Source organism: Plecotus auritus (assembly GCF_963455305.1).
Source record: "Plecotus auritus genome assembly, chromosome: 7".
Classification (NCBI taxonomy): Eukaryota; Metazoa; Chordata; class Mammalia; order Chiroptera; family Vespertilionidae; genus Plecotus; species Plecotus auritus.
In genome coordinates, this window is record NC_137774.1 from 27,026,278 (window position 1) to 27,051,315 (window position 25,038).

Below are 25,038 nucleotides of genomic sequence, written 5' to 3' on the forward strand. Positions count from 1 at the left end.
GGCTCAGTGGATAGAGTGTCGGCCCGTGGACTAAAGGGTCCCAGGTTCGATTCCGGTCAAGGGCATGTACCTTGGTTGGGGCACATCCCCAGTAGGGGGTGTGCCGGAGGCAACTGATAGATGTTTCTCTCTCATCGATGTTTCTAGCTCTCTGTCCCTCTCCCTTCCTCTCTGTAAAAAATCAATAAAATATATTTAAAAAAATTTAATTTATTGGGGTGACATTGGTTTGCAAAACCATACAGGTTTCAGGTGTACAACTCATCAAAACATCATCTGCACACAGCATCTTGCACTCATTGCCCAAAGCAAGGTTTCTTTCAATACAGGGTCTTGTGGGGCACAATAAGGATTCAGATTTTGTGAGAAAATAAAGAAGGATTCTTTTCTATCTCTTCAAAATAGTTTCTATTCAATAACTGTAAATAAATGTAATATACAAAGGAGATTGACTAGTAAACCTCGTTCTGATAAATAAGGCATTTCAAACTTTAGCAAAAAACAACAACAAACATCTTTTGTACATTTGACTACACTTGGTTACTGTTGCCTTCATTAGGTTTACTCACAAAATTAGTACAATACTGCCTCCTTATTGGCAGTTTTGCTTTCTGAAGTTTGTTACCTATGGCCAATAGCGGTCCTGATATATTAACTGGAAAATTCCAAAATTAACCAATTTATAACTTTTATTTTCTTTTCTTATTTTTTAAACATGTAAGATTTATTTTTCTCATTAAAATTTTTATTTTATTTTATTTTTCAATTATAGTTTGCATTTAACATTCTTTTGTGTTAGTTTCAGGAGTACAGCACAGCAGACATTCATATAGGTTACAAAGTGAAGAATTCTTAAGCAGAGAAGTGATGAGGTCCAATTTGTATTTTATATTTCTATTTTAAGAAGATCCTCATTGTTGTTGCACGGAGAATGGACTGGAGTGAAGAGGAAGGGAAGCTGGGAGAGCATTTGGGAGCTTGGTGCAGGAAGCTGGGTCAGAGGTCACAGTAGCCTAGACTTGGGTGTTGGCAATAGAGATGGAAGGGTCTAGCCCGGCCGGCGTGGCTCAGTGGTTGAGTGTCCACCCGTGAACCAGGAGATCAAGGTTCGATTCCCGGTCAGGGTGTGCTTGATCCCCAATAGGGGGTGTGCAGGAGGCAGCCGACCAATGATTTTCTCTCATCATTGATGTTTCTGTCTCTCTCTCCCTCTCCCTTCCTCTCTGAAATCAATAGACAAACGCTGGTCAGTGTGGTAGCAACGAGCCACATGTGGCCACTGAGCATGTGAAATATGTAAGTGTAGAATAAATACCAGATTATGAAGACATGGTACAAAAAAAAGAGTAAAATATCTTATTTATAATTTGTTGATCTTAATTACATGTTGAAATAAGAATATTTTGGATATTTCATGTGAAATAAAACATAATAGAAAAAGTTTCATGTGTTATTTTACTTAAAAAATGTGGCTACTAGAAAAATGTGAACTACACATGTGGCTTACATCTGTGGATCACATTATGTTTTTATTGGACAGCATTGATATAAACAAAAGTTACTGAATGAAAAAAATACTTTATAGTAAAATTACATTGGACACTAGAAATTTCTAGTTACGTCTAAGTTGTTTTTTCTGGTTTACAAAAGATGATGTTTATTTGATAAGACAATACAGTTAATGTTTGATCCAATCACAAGGAGCAAAAAAAATAAACAAGTTGACAATGTACATTAAAAAACCAAGATGTTTAATGTGACAAATATGTTTCTAAAATAATGCCCCTAAAATTCCTCAGTTTTTGAAAACTGTATAAACACAGAAAAACGTTAATAGCCACAGAATACATAAAACCAAACATCTAATTTTAGGCAAATTAACATTCGAGGCAACTTTGCTAACAATGTATGATTTTTTTTTCTTGCTTACAAGCTCTTCAGACGATCTTTATATAAACAGAGTGGGCAGAACATTTAGGTTTCATATCACTTACACAGCATTAGCATAAACTCAGACAATACCGAGAGAGTATTGTTTTCCTTTGAGCTGGCAAAGTAACCACTGAAACATCAGACCATTGCTGTGAATTGAGAATTTTATCCCAAATAAATGTCACATACTGTCTAGGCATAGTTTTGTAATACATTTAATAATCCTTTTATGTGATATTGGTAGGCAATTTATTTATTTTTTAAAAAATGTTTTATTGATTTTTAGAGAGAGAGGAAGGAAGAAGGATAGAGAGAAACATCGATGAAAGAGAAACATCATCGATTGGCTGCCTTCTGCAAACCCCCGCCCCGCACTGAGGATTGAGCCCATAACCCGGGCATGTGCCCTAACCAGGAATCAAACCAGTGACCTCTTGGTTCATGGGTTGACGCGTAACAACTGAGCCACACCGGCTGGGTAGTAGGCAATTTAAATTTAAAAGGACTTTAGCTAATTGAGATTTTATTGTCTTTGAAAAAATAAATGGCATGGAATATGGCTACTTACAGTCTTATGACAGAATATTGCACGAGGCTCTATTTCAGCATCCATAATGTGCGCACTTGGATATGGTTTCACCTGTCTGAACTTCACTTCCTTATTTGTGAAAGGGAGATGGAGAATGGTGAGTAGTACTAGCTGCCATGCGGTTCATCTCCCTCCTTCTAATCGCACCCCACAAGATAGGTACTGTTACTCCTTTTTACTGGAGGGGAAACAAGTTCAGGAAAGGTGATTTACCGAAGGGTACATTGTGAGAAAGAGGTGAGGCCAGGACACAAATCTTGGTCTTTCTGGCTCCAAAGTCAGCAAAAAAAATTTATTTTCATCCTCATGGCGCCCCTTGCTAATTTCCCTGCTTGCCTCTGAAATGACTGGGAAAGTCAAATTAGATTGGCGGACGGGCTTTGGAAAAAATGCCGTAAGATATGCAGATGTCAGAGATGCTTCATTCTCAGTGAAACAGGCGCATACCCTGAAGCTGCAGGTGAAAACTCAAAACTCCTGGATGAGGAACATAGATAGATCTGTGGAAGTGACACCGATGTCGCATGTTGCTTTCTCAAATTCAAGCTCTGCAAGTCATATTACGGAGGGATAACTTCCTGCCTCAGGATGAGCATTTATAGGCATTCAGAGGAAGATATTTTCGTGGTCGTATTAAAAACTCAAGGTCAGATGCACTTAGCATCACACGGTCAGCGCTGCCAGTCAAAGCACAAACAAGCCTGGGGCCGGACACGGCTTCCTTCAAATAGGCTGGCTCACGGGGTGCGACTCATTCTGCAGCAGGCAGAGCGAGGAACAAGGCAGGATGAAGAAATTATTTGTGTTTGTGCTCTTTCTCACCTTCCTAACCTCCTCAGGTGAGCATTCACTGCAAAAACACAGCCTATTTCTAGGCGGATGTGATAAACTGAAATAAGTCTAGTTTATGTTTTTCAGGCATTTTTTTTCTTCATTTCAAATAAGATGTGTATTGTTTGTATAAGTACATATTAATGTATAGTAATTCAATGTTTTGTTTTTCTAAGAGCAGGCTCCCAGAATTGGTATCCTTAGGGATACATTTTGTTTTAAATATTTATATGTATTTGAATACTAATTCTCAAAAATGCTGATAAATCTTCGAGGATGCCTTCTTTTAGAGTTCATATGAGATCACAATATTCGGTAGACTTTTATTTGATGATGCCTTTTAGAGTTTGTGTGTGTTTATGAAAACATAATATCATAATTTTATTATCATAATATCTTCTTTGAGGGACCATGCGTGATGACCAAGTTGAACATAATCTTGTTGTCACTGGGTTTTTCCCAATAACAGCTTTAACTTGGTTTAGTGTATTGAGGATTTTTAAAAAAATCCCACAAGGCAAACCTACGGGGACGAGAAACACATTGACTGGAGAACTGGAGAAAATATGTCTTAAAAAACATGTAATTAACACCCACTTATGACGGAACGGGCCATTGCAATCGGTAAAGATGTCTAAGCTTGCAGGGCTGGCTCTGAGGCAACCGTATTAGAAACCATTTAGAATTCCTCTCTGAGCCGCCTGGAATGCCACGTCCCCTGGGACAGGCTCCTGTGAAAGAACTTTTGTGTTTTCACTGAAATTGAACTTGCTAATCATTTGCCTTGCACTGTGAACTCGTGTGCCCCGAGAGTCCCTAAGGCCCTGTCCTGACTTTTCCAGGGGCCTCCCCGATTCTGACGGAAAAGGAGGCCAAACAGCTCCTGAGGTCCAGGCGCCAGGACAGGCCGAGCAAGCCCGGGTTCCCCGACGAGCCCATGCGGGTGAGTGCTGGGCTCAGGCTACGCGAAGGGAGAGCGCCATCGATAGGTTCCTTCAATAGGAAATCAAAATGGGTGCTGGTCCCAGCCCAGCGGGGTCTGCAGGATCGAGGTTCTGTTAGAGAGTCAGGTGTCAGGTGACCTCACCTTTCACTGTCGCCTGCCTCCCCTCCTCCGGAGGGGCCAGCTTCCGTGCCTCCTGCTCACACAGTATTTAAAATGCAAACAGTGGGCCCATGGCGGAGTCCCAGGATTCTGAGTGGCCTGCTGGGTGCCACCTCTGAACCGGGTGCTAAAGAGCTGTGACCCCTAGCAGGTGCAAACCCCATCTTCCCCCTCTTCCCTTGGGCTCTGGGTGGGCTGGACCACGACACCCTTGGACAGCCTTTCTGGGCAGGCAGGATCTCTGCTCCAGCCGCCTGAGGGGTTCTGCCTTTATCTTGTGCCTCGGAGTTTGGTCTTTGGCCTCAGCTCTGCCCTGTGGGTTTGTGGTGTCTGCCAGCCTGGTCTTTCGAAACCAGGGCCCCTCCCTGCCTCCATCTCATGATGGTGATTGTGGTGGGTGTTTCTAGAACCTGCCACACTGGCCACAGGCCAGTTCGGGCCTGGCTCGTCCTCCCCTCTGGTGGTGGAAATAATGACATTCCTGTTGTTTGTGTCCCACCAGGGGAGGGTAGAAGAAGTCGCAGTGACAAAGTTAGCGTGTCTGGGAAGCCGTGTCTGTGTCCAGGCTGGTCTCTCACCCTGTGCCCACTTCAACTGGGCACTGGGCTCCAGGCTCACCCTCTTTTCATGGGTCTCCATGTGGAGGTCTAGAAGGATCTATAGCAGTGTTTACCTCCACTGGCTGCAGAATCATGTGAATAATCCTGTTAGTTCATTTAAGAGGCTCTTATTAAGATGCTGTATCACAGTGATGAGGAATGCTGACGGTCTGGGTTCGAATTTTTCCTTCTGTAACTGTGTAACCTTGGGAATGTTTCCTCACATTTCTGCACCTCAGGCCCCTCATCTATAAAATGGGAACAATAGATATTATCACTTACATTATTATAATGATAACTAATCATGTGAAACAACTACTTTAGCCCCAGCTCGTTTGGCTCAGTGGATAGAACGTCGGCCTGCGGACTGAAGGGTCCTGGGTTCAATTTCAGTCAAGGGCACATGCCCGGGTTGAGGGTTTGATTCTCAGTAGGGGGGATGAAGGAGGCAGCCCATCAATAATTCTCTCTCATCATTGATGTTTCTATCTCTTTCTCTCTCTCCCTTCCTCTCTGAAATCAATTACAAATATATTTAAAAAAATAAAACAATAAAACACTATTTAATGAGCTTACTATAAAGTAGTTCATAGTAAGGCACTTGAAGCATTACTCAGCAAACAGTAATGACTCCATGAGTATTAAGTACCAGGGCCTGGGGGGGTGCAGAGGCTGCACACAGTGGCCTGGGCTTCTGCTCAGAGTTGGTGGCAGACACAGAGGACTCAGCAAGCGGCTATTGTACAGAGTGGTTTAGAAACAAAGCAAGGACTTGGTGCTTTTAGGGGTGGACGTGGCTGTTTCCTTTGGTTGGAGAAATCCGAGGTGGCTCGGAATATCCAAGTGCAGGGAGGAAGGGCACTGGGAGGGGGGCAGGGGCAAGGCCAAGAAGGATCTGAGTGCGTTGGACTTTGCCTTGTGTGCAGTGGAGGATGTTGGAGGATTTTTCAGGTGGGGGAGTGCAGACTGGGGCTTTAGACAGATGGTTTGGGAAGCCATTAGAAGAGAAGAGGCTCTGTGTTGAAGTCTGAGAACACAATGCTCAGAGGTGGACAGGGTGAGAGGAACCTGAAGGGGCTGTGAAGGAACTCGGAGAGCTTTAGGAGGAACCAAGAGAAGGTGGGGTCAAGCATGGGGAAGAGGGTTTGGAGGGGGGCGGGCCTGGGGGTGAGCAGGATGCCTGGCTTGAGGGTTCCTGGGGCTCCACCTGGCAAAGGCAGGAAGGTGTGGTTCCCCGTGAATCAAGGGGCCTTAGGCTCCTAACTCCTTGGTCCCTGTGTTGTAGGACACGAGCCCTTGGGGCAGTTCTACCTGCCAGCCCCACCTCCCCTGTCTTCCACTTTTGACCTTGACTCTGGTATCTGGGCTACCTGGAAGGACAGGTGGTGGCCACAGAGGTCCTCTAAGTGCCAGATTGGAAGGCCTGACTGGCATAGTGGAGCTGACCTTCCTTCTGTACTCGGGGACCTGTCAAAGGACTCTGAGCAGAGGATGATGTGATTAGAGCTGGTTTTCAGGAGCCTTTTAGAGTCTCAGGACACAGCTTCTGAAACACTGGCCTTCGCGTGCCCATTCAGGGAAATGGGACATGACATTTTTGGACAAGCTATTGCACCTCCTTGCCATGGTACCCAGGAGACAGACAGGTGGGCTGGGACAAATACACAGAGGTAGTGATCTCTGGGGACGGTGTGTGCCCTTGGGAGCTGAGCCCGGAGACTCGTGTGCTCACCACTGACTTGAAATTACCGAGAGATGACTAGTTGAGTTATTTTATTTTGCTTCTTCCCTCTGAGGGACTGTGCAAAACAAAACCCTTTTTGAGAAGAAGAGGCTGCTGATGAGGGTGGACGAACGGTGCTTTGGGGAGGTATCAGGAATTAATTCAAAAGGAAGACAAGTGTGAAGATTCGCAGTAGTCTCTCCCCAAGAGTATCTGCTAAGCCGTGCTTATCATGTTGACACTTGGCTTAAATGTGGGCAGGTGTTGGCTTCTGAGGGATGGTAGGGTTTCCGGAAGCAGGTTCAGGGCTGGGACTGGTTGGACCAGATGTATTTCATTGATGCACTGCAGCAGGCACCCTTTTCTGACCGTGTGGTGGGAAGGACGGAATGCTATGGGAAAGGTCATGGGGTGCCCTGCATTTGGGAAGGGCTGGCTGGCACCCAGAGGAGTATGAGCATCTGGTTGGCACCCTTGATGGAGGAAGGGAAGGCCGCAGTGGGGATGGGGAGAGAAACCAATGGGGAGACATGATCTGGGGAAGAAAGCAGCTGGGAGGAAGAACCTGGGAGGTCCAGTGGTGGGGGACGAGAGGAGGGGTCAGAGAAAGAGGCAGGTGGGAGGGTAGGGGCTCAGAGGCACACCGCTGAGAAATTCCCGGTGGTAGGAAGCAGCTGATTCATTGACTTTATGGCAACTTCTGACATTGAGTTTGAGGTTGTTTTCTGCAACCCGCAAATCTGAGGAAAAGTCTGCTAGACGCAGCAACCTGTGTCAGTGGTTCTTTGGAGGAATGAGAGGTGGTCGGTGTGTGTGGGTGAAGGTGGCTGACGAAAGACGGAGGAAAGCACTCGAGTCTGGAAGCTGTAGTGGTGGAGAAACGGCCTATGAGATGAATTTAGGAGAAACATGGCCCCCAAATCTTCAGAGATTTTGGAGACTAGGGGTCTCGACATCACAGGAATGGGATGGGCCCTCCTGGAAGACTGGGATATTCCATTGGGACATCCCATCTGGGGACATGTAGGATTCAACTCAGTCAGCTTCAGGTTCTGATTTAGGACTCACTACATTGCTTTCATGAAGACATCATGGGTAATGAAGTCTCAAGATCCTAATGGAGGGAAAAACATTGCCTGGGGAAAAATTGATGGAGACAGAGCTGTGTGGAAAGAAGGGCTGGGTGTGTGTTTAGAGGAAGGAAGGTGGAAAAATATTCTGAGTGTTCCCTGAACATTTTCTCAGTCATGACTGTGCTTATGTATAATTTTCAGAATTTTAGTCTAAATTCTTGCTATTTCAAATGTGGTCCCAGCCCAGAACTCTGGGCAATTTATGCTCCAACCACCCAGAACGTCTCACTGGTTTTCAACTAGGCCTTCCTCTCTCTGCTCAGCATCTTCTCTGATCTCAGCATCTTTTCACAAATGATTCCCTTTTGTAAAAAAATATTTTTTGATTGATTTCAGAGAGGAAAAGAGAGGGAGAGAGATAGAAACATCAATGATGAGAAAGAATCATTGATTGGCTGCCTCTTGCACACCCCACACTGGGGATTGAGCCCAAAACCCAGGCATGTGCCCCAGCTGGGAATTGAACTGTGACCTCCTGGTTCATAGGTTGACGCTCAACCACTGCGCCACGCTAGCTGGCTGGGCCACAAATGATTCTCTTTGCTTGCAATACCTTTTCCCATTAGTTCTTCCTCTTCATTCTCAATGTCACCTTCTCTCTCTCCCCTGGCCTCTTAATACTCACACATAAAACAATACTATGTATTTTATAGGTACATCTGTATAGTTGTACATGTCTAGAAAAAGGTCTAGAAATATGATTAGTTGAATGTTAAGTGCATCATCACATTGAGAAGACCAGGATCACTGGTGGCGATCTAGGGAACTATATTTGATGTTTGAATTTTAAACAACAACAATATGTTCATGTACTAGTTGTACAATTACAAATAATAAAAATTCAATCCATTTGTATTTATTATAGAAAAATTGCAAATGAAGAAGGAGTCAGAAGAAGGAAAGAAAGTCAGGTGTAATCTTGTTCCCTCTCTTCAAAGACAGCCTTGCCATTTTTGATGTATTCCTGTTTAGTTTTTTGGCATATATTTTAAAAAAGTGTGACCATATTCTACCATTTTGTATCTTGGTTTTTCTCTATAACATACACTCTTCCTCATATTATTGTAAGCTCTTTATACCATAATGATACTGAATTACCCTCTTTTGTTAGATAGTGAGATAATTTCTACTACTTTTCTGTTTTAAACAACATTAGAGGCCTGGTACACAACTTCGTGCATGGGTGGGGTCCTGCTGGCCGGCCCGATGGGGGCCCATCAGGCCTGGGCCGGCACGGGGGAGGGGCTGTGGGCGGTTGGCCAGCTGGCCCCGCCCCCAATCTGGGTTGGGGGGGCGGTTGGGGGCGGGGCTGGCTGAGGGAGGGGCTGCAGGCAGTTGGCTGGCCAGCCCATCCCCCAATCAGGCCCGGATCAGGCTGGTCGGCTGCCACAGTACGTGTCATAGCCACTGGTTGTTCTGGGTGTTCTGCCAGTCCAGTTGCTGGGCTTTTATATATATAGATTCTGAACACTTTTTTCTAAAGTGCTTTTGATATTTTTAATTATTTGCTAAGGATATAGTCCTGGAAAACAAATTACTGGATCCAAGGATATGAATAGTTTAAAAGCTTTTAGTATTCATCATCCAATTACTTCCCAAAAGGTTAAAGAACGCATACACACACGATTTATTCTCTTGTCCTCCAAGAGAGTGTTCCTGTAGAGGTGTTAAGGTAAAACCTTATGATGGGGGCATGATTATGGTGCCTTGAATTAGAGACCAGTTGGCCATTTCTGGGATGGGATGAGCGGGCTCAGTGAGGGAGGAATAGGGATCAAGAATGGACTTGTGGGTGTCTGTATGGACACCTTGGGGCTATTCATGGGCATTAGAAGCCTATGAGAAGAAGCAAGTTATCTGGAATGATGGTGCGTTTGGAGTGCTTCTCTCGCAAACCTGCCTTTGTGCCTGTTTCTTCCGCTCTTGTTTACTTGGTTCACTCTTATTCATTTGTAGAGATTCACCTTCAATAATGCCTTTTTCTAGAGGCCTTCCTTATGCTCCTGCCCTCCTACCGTGAATCAGAGCATCCCTGTGGCATCAACTCAGCACAAGATTGCTGTTTTTCACTTTAAAAAATCTGTCTCTCCTCCTAGTCTGCTCTAAACTACTTGAGCAGATGGACTGTTTCTTTCACTTCTGGGTCCCCAGCACCAAGCACAATATTTGACATTTACTAAATGCTCATTATACTTATTTCCATTCCTTTCTTTGCTTCTCTCCTGGGGAGACATTTGACAGGACATAACTCTACTGCAGAACCTGGAGACTGTTTCCTAGAAATCTTTTCTCTCGCCTCCCTCAAATTCATTAAATTTCTCATAATCATCTCAAATTTTTAGGGAAGAAATTATTTGCCAACTGCTGGGGTGAAGCATGGAAATTCTTCAAAAGGATGACATCTCAGCTAAAATTATGTCTTTCGTAAGCACTTGTGTGTCCTGGGAATATGCTTTCCATTTTGGCCTGTCTTCCTTTAAGGAATGTTCTTGTTGGGCAAGTATAAATCATATTAGCTTTATTGTACATAGTCTTTGTGAAATACACTTTCATGTTTAGCCCCTTGACACATGTATGCAGTCACTCCATTACCCTTTTGTTCCCCATGATCTCAAAGACCAGTTCGGAGTGACTGAGATCAGTAAGTTGTGTGCATCACTGATCTGCCTCCTTTCAGGGCTGAGCAGGCCTTCAAGTGTCGCAGTGAGGTTAACTTCAGAGCCACCCTTCTGCCCCGGTGATCACCGGCTTTCACTAATGAGCAGAATAATTCATCCACATGCTGCTGGGCCTTCAGTTCCATGCAAATGCCTGAGGAAGGATTTTGTCTTCTTGGGAACAGTTTGCTCTTTAATAGATTAACTGTCCAATTTATGATTCTCAGCTTAGATCAGGTTCTGGTGGGTATTTTATTTTAAAATATATTTTTATTGATTTCAGAGAGGAACGGAGTGGGAGAGAGAGATAGAAACATCAGTGATGAGAAAGAATCTTTGATTGGCTGCCTCCTGCATGTCCCCTGCTGGGGATTGAGCCCACAACCCGGGCATTTGCCCTGACCAGGAATCAAACCGTGACCTCTTGGTTCATAGCTTGACGCTCAACCACTGAGCAACACCAGCCAGGCAAGTATATAATTTCATTATTGCACCACTCCAGTGCCATAAGAAGGGACCACTTTCAATCTCTGCTTTAATTACGGTTAAATTATTTACTTCCATTATTACTCTTGGCATTGAACATGAAACACAGATATTGGTTTTTGCTTTATTTTCAAAATTTTTTTCCTCTTGAAGAAAGGAATCTAAAAAAATTAAAATTTATTTTCCATCTAGCTCTTCTTTCTTGATCCAGGAACATTTGAGATGATCATTAATGTCGGGTCATTTCTAACTCAGCCAAAACAATTGTTGAATTTGTGGTTTTCAGCAGATTTGCAGTTGGGCTTTTCATCTTTGACTAATGATTGCTTGTAGGCCTTTGTGGCATATTTATTTTCCTAACATTTTAAATAAATAGTGAACTGTCATGGAAACCAGTGCTCGTTTCTCTCTCGCTTTCTCTCTCTCTCTGTGTGTTTTGGTTGTTTTTCTGCAACTATGATTTCAGCTGCTACTCAGGAGTGTGAAATACATAAGTACATTTGGACTGGGCTATTATAATGAGCAGATTGACACAGATGTTGGGGGGGTCCTTCCAAAGAGGATTTGCTAAGATTATGGAGAAAGAACAGTCAGTTAATTAATTCACTCACTCACTTGTATATTTCTCCAGTAAGTTTTATTGAGGTCCTATTATGTGCCACACACTAGGTACTTTGGTCATTGCTATCAAAAAGGCAGGTGGATGTTGGCCGAGTGGGACCAGGATTAAATGAGTAAGAAGGCAAACGAGTATATACTTACAAAAAGTGTATGGCCCAATTGGCGTGGCTCAGTGGTTGAGCATTGACCTATGAACCAGGAGGGGACAGTTCGATTCCTGGTCAGGGAACATGCCCAGGTTGTGGCTCAATCCCTAGTAGGGAGTGTGCTGGAGGCAGCCGACCGATGATTTTCTCTCATCATTGATGTTTCTTTCTCCCTCTCCCTCTCCCGTCCTCTCTGAAATCAATAAAAGTAGATTAAAAAATAAAATAAAAGGTGTGTCAATGCTTAACATTTTGTGACAAGTCCTGTCTATAGTTTTCCTTGAAGGAACAAGCTCACTTTCTTCATTTTTGAGAAGATGTCTGTCAAACAAGCTAAAAAAAACAAACTGCTAGTTCAATCCTTGACACCAGTAATCATCCAAGTGCTTTTCCCCACGAAGACCATTGTACTTGGCCATACAGCCTGCATGCTTCCTGCTGTGTCATGACTTGGTTCAGGGAAACTGACATTTGAAGAACATTTTACATTTATTTATCTACTAGAGGCTCGGTGCACGAATTTGTGCACGGGTGGGGTCCCTCAGCCTGGCCGGCGATCGAGGCGTATCGGAGGGCCAGCTGGCTTGGGGGGAGGGACCACGGGAGGTTGGTGGCTGGGGAGAGGGACCACAGGAGGTTGGTTAGCTGCCCCCCCCCAATTGGGGCTGATGGGGGGCCAGCTGCTGGGGGGAGAGGCCGTGGGAGGTTGGCCGGTGGACCCCCGATCAGGGCTGGGAGGTTGGCTGTGGGAGTGCACTGACCACCACGGGGCAGTTCCTGCATTGTCTGCCCCCTGGTGGTCAGTGCGCATCATAGCAACTGGTCAACTGGTCACGTAGGCTTTTATATATATAGATTTTAAACTGTGAGTGTGTGATGGTGAAGGATACAACTTTATTTTCATTTATGTTTTATTGATTTTTTTATTTTTTTTTTATTTTTTTATTTTTTTATTTTATTTGTTTTTATTTTATTTATTTTATTTTTTTTTTAAATAAATCTTTATTCAGATTATTACAATTATTTCTCCTTTTTTCCCCCATAGTTCCCCTCCAGCCATTTCCCACCCCACCTTCTGCCCTTACCTACCCCCCACTGTCCTCATCCATAGGTGTATGATTTTTGTCCAGTCTCTTTATGTACCCCCCCATACCCCTTTCCCCCTGAGAATTATCAGTCCACTCCCTTTCTATGCCCCTGATTCTATTGTATTCACCAGATTATTCTGTTCCTCAGGTTTTTAATTCACTTGATTTTTAGGTTCACTTGTTGATAGATATGTATTTGTTGTTCATAATTTTTATCTTTCCTTTTTTCTTCTTCCTCTTCTTTAAGAATACCTTTCAGCATTTCATATAATACTGGTTTGGTGGTGATGAACTCCTTTAGCTTTTTCTTGTCTGTGAAACTCTTTATCTGCCCTTCAATTCTGAATGATAGCTTTGCTGGGTAGAGTAATCTTGGTTGTAGGTTCTTGCTATTCATCACATTGAAAATTTCTTGCCACTCCCGTCTGGCCTGCATAGTTTCCGTTGAAAAGTCAGCTGACAGTCGTATGGGTGCTCCCCTGTAGGTAACTAACTGTTTTTCTCTTGCTGCTTTTAATATTCTCTCTTTGTCTTTTGCTCTTGGCATTTTAATTATGATGTGTCTTGGTGTAGTCCTCTTTGGATTCCTTTTGTTTGGGGTTCTGTGGGCTTCCTGGACTTGTAAGTCTATTTCTTTCACCAGGTGGGGGAAGTTTTCGGTCATTATTTCTTCAAATAGGTTTTCAGTATTTTGCTCTCTCTCTTCTTCTGGCACCCCCATAATTCTGATGTTGGTATGCTTGAAGTTGTCCCAGAGTCTTCTTACATTATCTTCAACTTTTTGGATTTTTTTTTTTGCTTTTTGCTTTTTCGGTTGAGTGTTTTTTGCTTCTTTGTATTTCAATTCTTTGACTTGATTTTTGTGTTCCTCTTGTCTGTTTTTGGGTCTCTGTATAATATTTTTTATTTCAGTCAGTGTATGTTTAATTTCTAGTTGGTCCTTTTTCATCTCTTCGAGGGTCTCATTATATTTATCGGCCTTTTCTAGGATATTCTTAAAAAGCCTTATAACCGTGGTTTTGAATTCTATATCCAGTCGTTTGTTTTCCTCCATTTCTTTCGTTTGTGATCTGATTCTTAGACGCCGCATTTTCACTGCTTCCCCGAGTTGGTAGATTTGTGTGCTAGGTTTCCAATTTGGCCCAGTGGGTCTGCCTCCCCAGTTAACCTGAGGTGGACACTCTTGGTGCACCCCTTTGTGGACTGTGTGTACAGCCTTGTTGTAATTAAGTCTTTATTGTTGTTGGTATCACTGGGAAGAATTGACCTCCAGGCCAGTTGGCTGTAAGGATCAGCTGTGTCTATGCTGGGAGAAGTCCGGTGCTGGAGACAGCCTTATAGGATTAGACTTGCCAAATTGCAATAGCCTCTGTGCTCTGCTTGGATGGGGTGGAGTCTCAGTCTTGGCTTCCCATCAGCCTTGCCCTTGCTAGCACGTGTGTGCCTTCAGTCCTCTGCCTTCCCGGCTCCCGATTCTCCGCCTGAGAATCCAGACTCCCCCCACAAGAGCGTGGGTCTCCGGGGGCTCGCCTGGAACTGGGGTTCACTGCAGTCAGAACTGGGGCTCACTTCAGTCAGAACTGGTGTTCAGTGCCGTCAGGAGCCTCTGACTCCCTTCTGCTAGGGAAAGCCTGTGGCAGCCTCCGCAGCCTTTGTGCACACTGGCGCGAGCGGACTTTCAGTCTTCCGCCTTCCCCGGCTCCCGAGTCTCCGCCCGAGAGTCCAGACTCCCCCCACAAGAGCGTGGGTCCCCGGGGGCTCGCCTGGAACCGGGGTTCACTGCAGTCAGAACTGGGGCTCACTTCAGTCAGAACTGGGGTTTTGTGCCGTCAGGAGCCTCTCACTCCCTTCCGCTAGGGAAAGCCTGTGGCAGCCTCCCGCAGCCTTTGTGCACACTGGCGCGAGCGGACTTTCAGTCTTCCGCCTTCCCCGGCTCCCGAGTCTCCGCCCGAGAGTCCAGACTCCCCCCACAAGAGCGTGGGTCCCCGGGGGTTCGCCTGGAACCGGGGTTCACTGCAGTCAGAACTGGGGCTCACTTCAGTCAGAACTGGGGTTTTGTGCCGTCAGGAGCCTCTCACTCCCTTCCGCTAGGGAAAGCCTGTGGCAGCCTCCCGCAGCCTTTGTGCGCACTGGCGCGAGCGGACTTTCAGTCTTCCGCCTTCCCCGGCTCCCGAGTCTCCGCCCGAGAGTCCAGACTCCCCCCACAAGAGCGTGGGTCCCCAGGGGCTCGCCCGGAATAGGTGTTCAGTGCAGTCAGAACTGGGGTTCAATGCGGTCGGGGGCTCCCTTCCCCCTTCCGCCAGAGAAAGCCAGCCAGGCACTCCGCCGCCCTTCCTCTCTGCGCGCACAAAGACCCTTTGCCGTACCTCCAATTCTCTGTGAGCTTTTCTCCTTCCTTCTAGTTGTAGAATTTTCACTCAGCCTGCTTTCCTGTGGTTCTGGATGGTGTCCGTTCTGTCTTTTAGTTGTAGTTTTGAAATTGTTGTGCGAGGCAGCAGTTTAGGTGTTTACCTATGCCGCCATCTTGGTTTCTCTTTATTGATTTTTTTAAAGAGAGAGACATATTGATTTGTTGTTCCACTTATTTATGCATTCATTGGTTGATTCTTGTATGTGCCCTGAGGGGGGATTGAACCCATAACCTTGGCTTATCAGGACGTTGCTCTAACCAGCTGAGCTACCCAGACAGGGCACAATAACTTCTAGGATAGTGGGAGCCACCACCTTGACTTCTGCTAGAGCACCAGTTTTATCCATCGATGCACACGATCAGAACGCAACTAAGTCATGTCTTAGTATTGTTCTAAAAATAGTTTTGACCTCACAGACCCCTGAGGGGACCACATGTTGAGGCCCTCTGCTTCAGTATTGCATACAGCAGGCATTTATTGCAAGTTTCCTGTGGACCAGTTCATGGGAGAGATGCTTAATGCACAACCTCGAGACATGCTCAGGTCTTTCTCATCTATTAGTAACCAGAATCAACCGAGAGCTTAACAAAGAGACTTGTTGCAAAGCTGTCCCAGGATTAAGGTAAACCAACAAGAGATGATCAAGGATCCAGGGCTAATAGCCCCTAGTCCTGAAGGGGGAGGGGAAAGTTATGGTTCCCAGGCTTAGAGAGTGTAGCCTTCGAGGAGATAAGTCTTCAGGAGAGGGAGGCAGCCAACCCACTGTGACTCCTCGGGGAGGGACCAGGAGCAAACACCCCAGTCTCTCTCCTCTTACCCTTACGTTATACCCAACTGGAAGCCCCTGGACAAGGGCGTCTGTGCTTGCAGTTCATCCAGGTCAGCCTCTCCCTGCACGGGGCTATGTGAAGGAGGGGTGATATGGGTTTAGAGGGGCAAATGAGGACTACGTATTTGGCACAGAACTTTATAATTTAATTGAATCCTGGCAACTCAATGAAATAAGTGCTAGTGTCTCCCCCATTTTGCAGATGGACAAATTGAGTCTGGAGTAAAGCAACATTGGCAGAGTCTGGCTTTGAACCAGACTCTGACCCAGACCTCTTAGCCTCTCCACAACATTGCCCAGCCACCAGGTAACATGGGTTCCTTCAGCCCACTGCTTACAAGGAATAGCTGAATAAGTAAAGCTATGTGCTGGGAAGTCTTTGTTCCTTATTTACAAGACTCCACAGTGCCTTCCTGTTCCTCCCACTTACTGTTCTTTTGGCCAAACACTCCCCAGAGAGGGCAGGACATAGCAGAATTCAGTCCAAAACTCACAACCTCATCCAGCAAGCTCCCGGGGTATCATTGCTGGGTTCCATGAGGAGCCTTTTTACCATCCACTCCCACCTTGGCTGCCCCAGAGATGTCCTGCCCAGGACATGGGGTGCATTTCAATGAGTTAAATAAAAACAACCATGATAACCAAAACAATTCAAACTGCATGGGTCCTGGGGGAAGGAAAAAAAATTCAGGAAAATTGAACACCTCATCATTCATTTATTTGCACAGTCATTAAACATTTCTTATTTATTTTTCTTTTCTAAAAATATTTTTTAAAAATATCTTTTAAATGATTTTTAGAGAGAGGAAGAGAGAGGGAGAGAGAAACATCAATGTGCAGAGCGAAATATTAATCAGCTGCCTCCTGCATGCCCTCTACAGGGGATTGAACCCGAAACCCAGGCAAGTGCCCTGACTGGGAATTGAACCGGCGACCTTTTGGTGCACAGGACGACACCCAACCAACTGAGCCACACCAGTGAGGGCAAAGCCCATTTTATTTGGTAATAGTATAGCAAATTCAGCTTCCTTATAGTTATCCCTTGCCTTTTTTTTTTTTTTAAAAAGATGATTTTATCACAAATGCATGCAGCCATAACTAATATATTATTAGTTGTATATATCTTGAGGTTTATAAAAATGGTGCCACATTATAAATGCCTTACTGGATTTGCTTTTTTTTTTTTTTTAACTCAACGTGCTATTTTGAGGACTCATCTATGTTGTTGTATGTAGCTAAATGGATTTATAGGTATATACAACACTGCTGTACAATATTCCATGGCGAGACCCTACTTTAATTTATCTATCCATTCTCCTGTCAGTGGTATTTGGCATGTTTCCAGTGTTTTGCTACTACAGACTTATTGCTGCTGTGTACAACCTGTACACAGCTCTTGATTTAAGAGTTTCTCTGTCCTCGAAGTGATCAGCGGCATCAGCACAGGCTTGGAACTTGTTAGAAATGCCAATTCTGTAGCCCCAGACCCACTGAAATAGGAACTCTGGGGGCGAAGCCCAGCAATCCGTGTTTTCACAAGCCCTCCAGGTGATTCTGATGACAGATAACGTTTGAGGAGCACGGGGTAGGGTGTAAACGGGGAGTGAGATTTCTGGGAAAGCAACCATTTGTTTTCCACAGTGGTTGGTCCATGTTACCCCCCATCAGTGTATACGAGTTCCCATGGATACACACCCTCTCAGCACTTAGGGTTGTCAGATTTCCTTCTTTTGCCCACTGAGTGGGTCTGTGGTCTCGATAGAGGCCTGGGCGTGGCGGTTTCTTCTCCCTCGGTCTGGCGGCTTCCTGTCTCAGAACCACAGCCACTCTGCGCATCCGCAGCTCGCGGTCACCATGGATAAAGGCCTCTCTTCCCGGTGGGTTTGTTTTGACAGGAGTACATGCACTACCTGCTCCGCCTGGAGCACCGCGCGGAGGAGCAGTTCCTGGAGCACTGGCTGAACCCGCACTGCAAGCCTCACTGCGACAGGAACCTGGTCCACCCCGTGTAAGGGGCTCGGGATCTGCTCGGGTACGTGCTTCTGTTTCAGGGCGACTGCAGTGCCTGGGCTCGGAGGCCTCCCAGAACTTCACCAGGGAAACAGCTGCTCGCTGGTTATGTTGAAAGAGCGAGGCAGGGGAGGTAGGTGGCAGCCAGGTTGTGAGGGGCCCTGCGGGACACGCAAGGGACCCTGACCCCTATCAACTCACCAAGAGATCCCAAATAGGGGAGGGACGTGACCCTATTTGCTGTCCAGAAAAGGTCATTCTGGAATACAAATCGGACAAGCGTGGCTTGTTGAGGCTTGGGTCTGTCCAAGTGGGGGCAGCATCCTTGGGCTCAGCCAGTGACACCCATCACCATCCTCAACCACTGTCAACAGGATCAGCAACTCCTTTCCTGCCTTCCCATAGCCCTCCAGGCTGGGAATGTGCCTGACTCGTCTTGCTTCTTCCTCTGGGTTTAGTCTTCGGTCCCCCCTGCTTGGCCCTCCCAGCACCCCTGATTACCCTTTACCCTGCTCCCACCTCTGCACCTCCCCACCCCCATCCTGTGCCGTGTTCCTACATGAGCCTGTTGTTTCTTCCCTCACTGTCTACATCCATCTCCTTGCCCCCTTTCCAAATCCTATTAGATAAAGTAGCAAATCCCTTCCGAGGTTAAGCCTAGTGAATGTCATTCCTCCTCTGTAACTTGTGCGGACGAAGCAGGGCAGGGTGCAATTGGGCAGACCGCCATCTCTGGTTAGGAGAGATCTTGTGTCTTTGTGGTAATTTTGTGCTCCTGTGAATGGGCTCGGGGACACGCCCTTCTGAGCATCGCTCTTTGTAATTGTCAGGGTGCTCTCACCCAAGTTCTCTCATTTGATCCTCTTAAGACCCCTGTGTCATTTCAAGGTGTGCATTTTAATCCAGTTTTATAGAGGGGATCACCGAGCCTGATTAAGCTACTGCCTGGTGCTGGGTGGTGGTTGGTATGTCAGCCTTCTGACCGCTCCAGTTCTGTACACTTTATGTGGACAGTAGTGAGGGGTCCTGTGTGTGTGTGTGTGTGTGTGTGTGTGTGTGTGTGTGTGTGTGTGTTGTGGGGGCATGGAGTCCCTCTGAGGGGCTTTAACAGACAGAGGAGCATCTGCTGGGAATGGCACAGAAGTTCTGCTTTTGAGGGGCTGAGGGGAGGCCTCCCTGTTCTGGTTCCTGCAGCCTCTGGAGCCTGCTCCTCCCCTTGCACCAGGGACCCTGGTCCTCCAGCACTGGAAGTCCCAGCTTGGCTTCTTCCAGAAAATACAACTGGGGAGCAGTTAGGAACTCAGACTCTGGAACTGGGCAGACTTGGGTTCAGCTTTCTGTGTTTCTGCTCTGTGGCCTTGGGCAAGTGGCCTAACCTCTCTGAGTCTCCATTTCTGCACCTGTAAGCTGGGGCAATAACGATATCTATGGAGCCTGGCACACAGTCATTATCATTATCGCTGCGCAGGCCAGACAAGAGGAGGGGTTTTGGGGTTGAGTGAGCCCCAGGGCAGCACCCTCGGAGGGGCAACTGAGACCTCTGCTTCCGGGTAGGACAGGCCTTGCTGGTGAGCTGGAGTGGGGGTGGGGTGGCTCCTGAAAACTGGATTCCACAGAGGCCTCCCTCCTAACAGCTCCATTTACATGAGGACGAGGATGCTGGAGGCACTGACCAACTAGGAATCAGGAGTCCCAGAGCATTCAGATCACGGCTCCACTTGGGGAAAATTGCCCCGAGTCTCTCTCAGGCTCCTCATCTGTGAAATGAGGACAGTGAGAGCTCCTCCCTCATGTGGTGGTTCTGGTTATGAGCATGAGAAAGTCAGTGCATGGGAAGCAGGCTTCCTGGCATGTCACAGGATGGGCTCAGGAAGTGACAGCCATCCCCTCCTCGTTCTAAATCCCTCTCTCTCCTCCTCCCCGCCCCTCCTCGCCCTCCATCTGCATCAGCATCATGTTCACTGTGTCTTCTCGTTCTTTCCCAGGGAGCCCTTTGATAACATGGACCTGGATAATGGCGAAACAGGAGGAGGCTCCTTCTTGCATTTATTTTTTTCAGCTGCGGAAACGGATGTCCGATCAGACCTTATGACCTGTGGCCATGGCAAAGATTGCCGTGCGGATCGATGGCAAACGCATGTGTTGCTTCATTTTACTAACCTGCATCACTCACTGAGACCAACTGCTTAAAGGAGTGACCTCCCCTCCCCCCACCCCAGGGGCTTCCTCCCAGTTGGAAGGGTGGGCAGCACGAGAGTCTCACTGGGGCCGATGGAGCTGGGCCTCCAGAGCCTGGGGCCTTCGGGAGGTCTCGTTTGGCAGAGTGAAGCACCACCTGGGGCTGTGGAGGTGTGTGGTCATCTCATTTTCTCCTTCTCTTCTGCTCTAATAAACATCCGTGTTCAACCTGCTTTCTGAGGTGTCTCCTTTCCTTCGCCACCCCTCCCACCCTGCCCATCCATTGTTTATCCTTGTGAATCCAGAATCAGAAAACTCACTGTTCTTGGAATACATGAGTGGGTGAAAAATACAAACACCCAGCGATTTTTCACAAGAGCCATCTTTCATTGGTATGTTAATCCTCACCTAGGATATTTTTTTCCATTGCTTTTTAGAGAGAGTGGAAGGGAGGGGGAGAAAGAGAGAAACATCGATGTGAGAGAGAAACATGGATTGGTTGCCTGCTGTACATGCCCCAACCAGGATCAAACCCATAACCTAGGTATGTGCCCTGACCAGGAACAGAACCCGGAACCTTTTTGGTGTACGACAGGACGATGCTCCAACCAACTGAGCCACCCGGCTGGGCAGCTTTTTGTTCCCCCTGCAAAAAGCTTTATTGTTTCCATTTGGCTCAATGCATGGGAGAGGGCTCCGGGACGGTTAAAAGGCTGCGTAGTGGTTTCAGGGAGAGGCTCAGGCAAAAGCCAGACACCAGGGGAATGCAGAGGGGCCCCTCAAAGGCCTCGGCTCCTAAGGTTCCTGGTCGTGCTGGAGGGTGAACCTTTCGAAGGGATACTCGCCCAGCCCAGCCTGGGGGCCGGCAGCCTGTGGAGGAGGCGAGTCAGGTGTCGCCCATCTTCTTGAAGAGTTTCACCTCCTCACCCCGGAAGTGGTTCTGCAGGAAGTCACGGAGCTGAGGGTCTGTGCGGGTAGAACCCAGAGCAGGCAGCTCCCAAAGGGCCTGGTTCAGGTTCCGCTCATGGCGCCCTGAGTTTTGCCCACTCACCCTGGGAGGCTTCAGCACGTCCTGGAAGAGAATGCGGCCACCGCGCTGGGTTTGCATCTTTAAGAGACGCTTGGCGCCCTTTCGCGGCCCACGCCCTCGAGAGCCACATCCTCACGGTGGCAATGGAAGCCCAGAGAGAGGTAGGTGAGGGAGGCCCCAGATGCCGGCTGGCCAGGCGGTTGACGGCAGCCTCCACCTCGGTGGAATAATTCTGACGAATTTGGGAGCTCATGGTTGTTTGGCAATAAGGAGTTAAGGTCAAAAAACGGTGTCTGGTCTCGGAGGTTGAGGATGGCTGACGTTCTGAAGGTGGTGACTGGAAAAGAGGTGGGAGGGAGGTCAGAGGCTGGAAGAAGGGGCGCCCTGGCTCTGCTCCGTCCAAACATGGCTGAAGCGAGAGACAGATGGGGCGGGGGCATGGCCAGCATGTTTTTCAGTGTTGTCCATTTTGTAGTATGTGTCAGTACCTGGGTCCATTTGAGGCTGACTAATATCCCATTGTATGAAAACACCACATTGGGTTCATCCATTCATACGATGATGGACATTTGGATTCTTCCCACCTGTTGGCTGTTGTGAATAGTGCTGCTATGAACATTCGGGTACACATTTGTGTTTTGAGTCTCTGTTTTCAAGTCACTTGGATATATATCTAGGAGTAGAATTGCAGGTCACAAGGCAATTCTATGTTTAACTTTTCGAGGAACCACCAAACTGTTTAATTCAATGGCTGCACCATTTTACATTCCCACCAGCATTGTCCGAGGGTTCCAAGTTCTCCCCGTCCTTGCCAACACTTGTTATCTTTTTAAATTATAGCCATCTGGCCCTAGCTGGTTTGGACGAGTGGATAGAGCATCTGCCTGCGGACTGAAGGGTCCCAGGTTCAATTCTGGTCAAGGGCACATGCCCAGGTTGCGGTCTCGATCCCCAGTAGGGGGCGTGCAGGAGGAAGCCAATCAATGATTCTCTCATCATTGATGTTTCTATCTCTCTCTCCCTCTCCCTTCCTCTCTGAAATCAATAAAAATATATTAAAAAAATAAATTATAGACATCCGAGGGGGTGTGAAGGGGTATCTCATTGTGGTTTTGATCGCACTTTCCTAATGACTAGTGATATCGGCCATCTTTTCACAAGTTTGTTGGCCATTATGTATCTTTGGAGAAATGTCTATTTAAATCCTTTACCCATTTAAAATTTCAATTGTTGCCTTTTTGTTGTTGAAGGGCTGGTGTTTTTGTAGTGGCCAAGAGCAGAGCTTACTTGAAGATGGAATCTTGGACAAGTAACTGGAACTGTCCGGTCTCAGTTCCCCCTCCTGTAAAATGAGGACAATAATAGAGCTTACGATAAGGGATGGTTGTGAAGATTAAATGACTGACTGTGTGTAAAGCACTTGGAACTTTGCTTGGCGCAGAGTCAGTTCGTGCTATGCAATTGATAGCCCTTATTACACATGAGATGAGACTAACAATAGTAACTAAACAAGAAATCACCAGATTCATAACTGCTGGGAAGAAAACACGACAGTGATGCAAGAGAGTGACTGGAAGGCTATTTTAGGTTGGGTGGACAAGGAAGGCTTTTCGGAGGAGGTGACACTTGAGCTGACACCGGAATGACAGGAAGGAGCCAACTGCGTGAAGATCCACGTACAGGAAGAGCATTCCCGGAGGAGGGAACTGCTAGGGCACGGGTCTTAAGACAGGAACAGACCTGGCCAGTTCAAGCAACTGCTTGAGGGAAGGACAGGGCCTCTGGGGTGGTGGTGGGGGCTGGGCTTTCCTGCCTGGGGATCCTGGGTGGCAGTGACAGCATGAGAGCCGTGAGCTTTGGAGTCAGGAAGCCTGGGTGCCATGTCTCTACATATTAGCTGGGAAACTTGGGACAAGTTACTTAGCCCATTTGGAAAAGCCCTGTTTTCTCATGGTAAAAGTTGCCTGGCCGGTGTGGCTCAGTGGTTGAACATCGACCTCTGAACCGGGAGGTCACAGTTTGATTCCTGGTCAGGGCACATGCCCAGGTTGCGGGCTCGATCCCCAGTGTGGGGCTGCAGGAGGCAGCCCATCCATGATTCTCTCTCATGGATGTTTCTTTCTCTCTCCTCTCCCTCTCCCTTCCTCTCTGAAATCAATAAAAATATATATTAAAAAAAAGTGGGGCTGGTTATACTTACCTCATGGGGCTGCTCTGTAGCTCAAATGAGATAGAATACAAAGAGGGGGGCACACATTTTTGGTGTAGTAATCACAGGAGTGTGGCATAGGGAATGTTCAATTACAGTTTAGCTAGTCACCTTGTGTTGGCCAAAAAAATAAAATAAAATAAAAAAAAGAGTGCGGGTGTGTTTGAAAATACCTGTTCATGGGGTGTTAGAAGAGCATGAGCTAGCATTGTGGTTTATGCAGCCCTCTTAGCCTCCCTCCCTCCCTCCTTCCCCCTTTCCTTGAACCTTCCTTCCTGATCCAGTCCAGTGGGCTTGTATTAAGCACACCCTAGGGGCCAGGCGTGAGGCTCTGAAGGTGAATGGCACTGTCTGTGACGTCAGTACCACCTCCTTCACAGGCTTCTTCCTTCCTTGGCAGTTAGAATGGCTGCTCGCTCTCCTGCTGCAGCCCTTTGTCCTTGGGGGAGAAAGGAGGTATGGAGAAGAGGGTCTGGAACCCTGGAGAGATACACGAAGAACACGGTGAAGCCGGACTGCCTCGGCTCTATGCTGGATTCACCACTCAGTAGCCACTTAACCTCTCTGTGCCTTGGCTTCCTCGTCTGTGAAATGGACGTACTTACCTCCTAGGGTTGTAATGGGGGATTCAATATAGGTCATTTTAATATAGGTGAAGAATGCCTGGCAGATAAGTGCTGGGTAAATAGTGCTTATTAAAATCAGTACAATCGATAAAAACATTAGCTTCGAGACTTGGACAAGCCATTGGACAGTCAGAGCCTCAGTTTCCCATTCTCCTACATTGGGGCTATTTTAAGGCTGCAGCGGGATAACGTGCTGCCCTGGTGCCTGGCCCAAAGGAGTCTCTCCACAAACGCCAGCTCCCTTCCTCCCTCTCAGCTGTGTGTCCTCCTGGGACCCTGCCTGCCTTTTTTCACAACTTCTTAAGACCAAAGGAAAAGGCCTTATCTGTAGGCCAGGGCTAGCACCCTGAGGGTTCAGAAAATCTACGCTCTGTGGAATTGGAAAAGGAGAGAAGCAATTGGACATGGGGTGTGTGTGCGCGTGCCGCGCGCACACGTCTTTGCGTGTTTGTATGTGCACGTGTGTGCGCGTTTGTGTGCGCACGTGTGTGCGTGCGTTGGGGCAGGCGGTGGAGACCCAGCACCCGCCACGCCCCCGGCCCACACAGAGTTGCTGCTCCAAGGAGAGAGCCACTTTCTCCCACCCGGTGAGGGCGGGGCGCGGGCGCTGCGAGGGCCCGGCCAGCCACTAGGGGTCAGTGTGTCTCCGCCGCAGGCGCCGCCGGCCACTTACCTGATTGGGGCAGGCGCCACTGACAGTTCCTGACAGTTTGCAACCTCTCCTGCCCAACATTAAAAAAATTAATTAATGTATCTTTGTCCGTAGCAGAGAAGGGAGCCCAGACAACCGAAATAACAAGCCGACTCTCTTTGCAGGAAAATGCAGAAGGTGGTT

The 25,038-nt window shown here is 47.1% G+C and overlaps 1 protein-coding gene across 6 annotated transcripts in view; it reads left to right on the forward strand.

Annotated features, from left to right (window-relative positions):
* The window catches only part of LOC308252976 (uncharacterized protein C17orf67 homolog), a 31,378-nt gene extending 10,806 nt beyond the window's left edge, over nt 1-20,572 (forward strand). For 5 of the 6 annotated variants that reach the window (XM_080677966.1, XM_080677967.1, XM_080677968.1 and 2 more), the window contains 3 exons: nt 4,195-4,295; nt 18,046-18,182; nt 20,146-20,572. In XM_080677966.1, the coding sequence (XP_080534092.1) occupies nt 4,195-4,295; nt 18,046-18,162 (218 nt within the window). In that variant the 3' untranslated portion in view covers nt 18,163-18,182; nt 20,146-20,572. Of the gene's footprint in view, nt 1-3,292; nt 3,361-4,194; nt 4,296-18,045; nt 18,183-20,145 lie in introns of those variants that run through there. The other variant, XM_080677965.1, reaches the window with a different exon arrangement.
* The last annotated feature ends 4,466 nt before the right edge of the window (nt 20,573-25,038 follow it).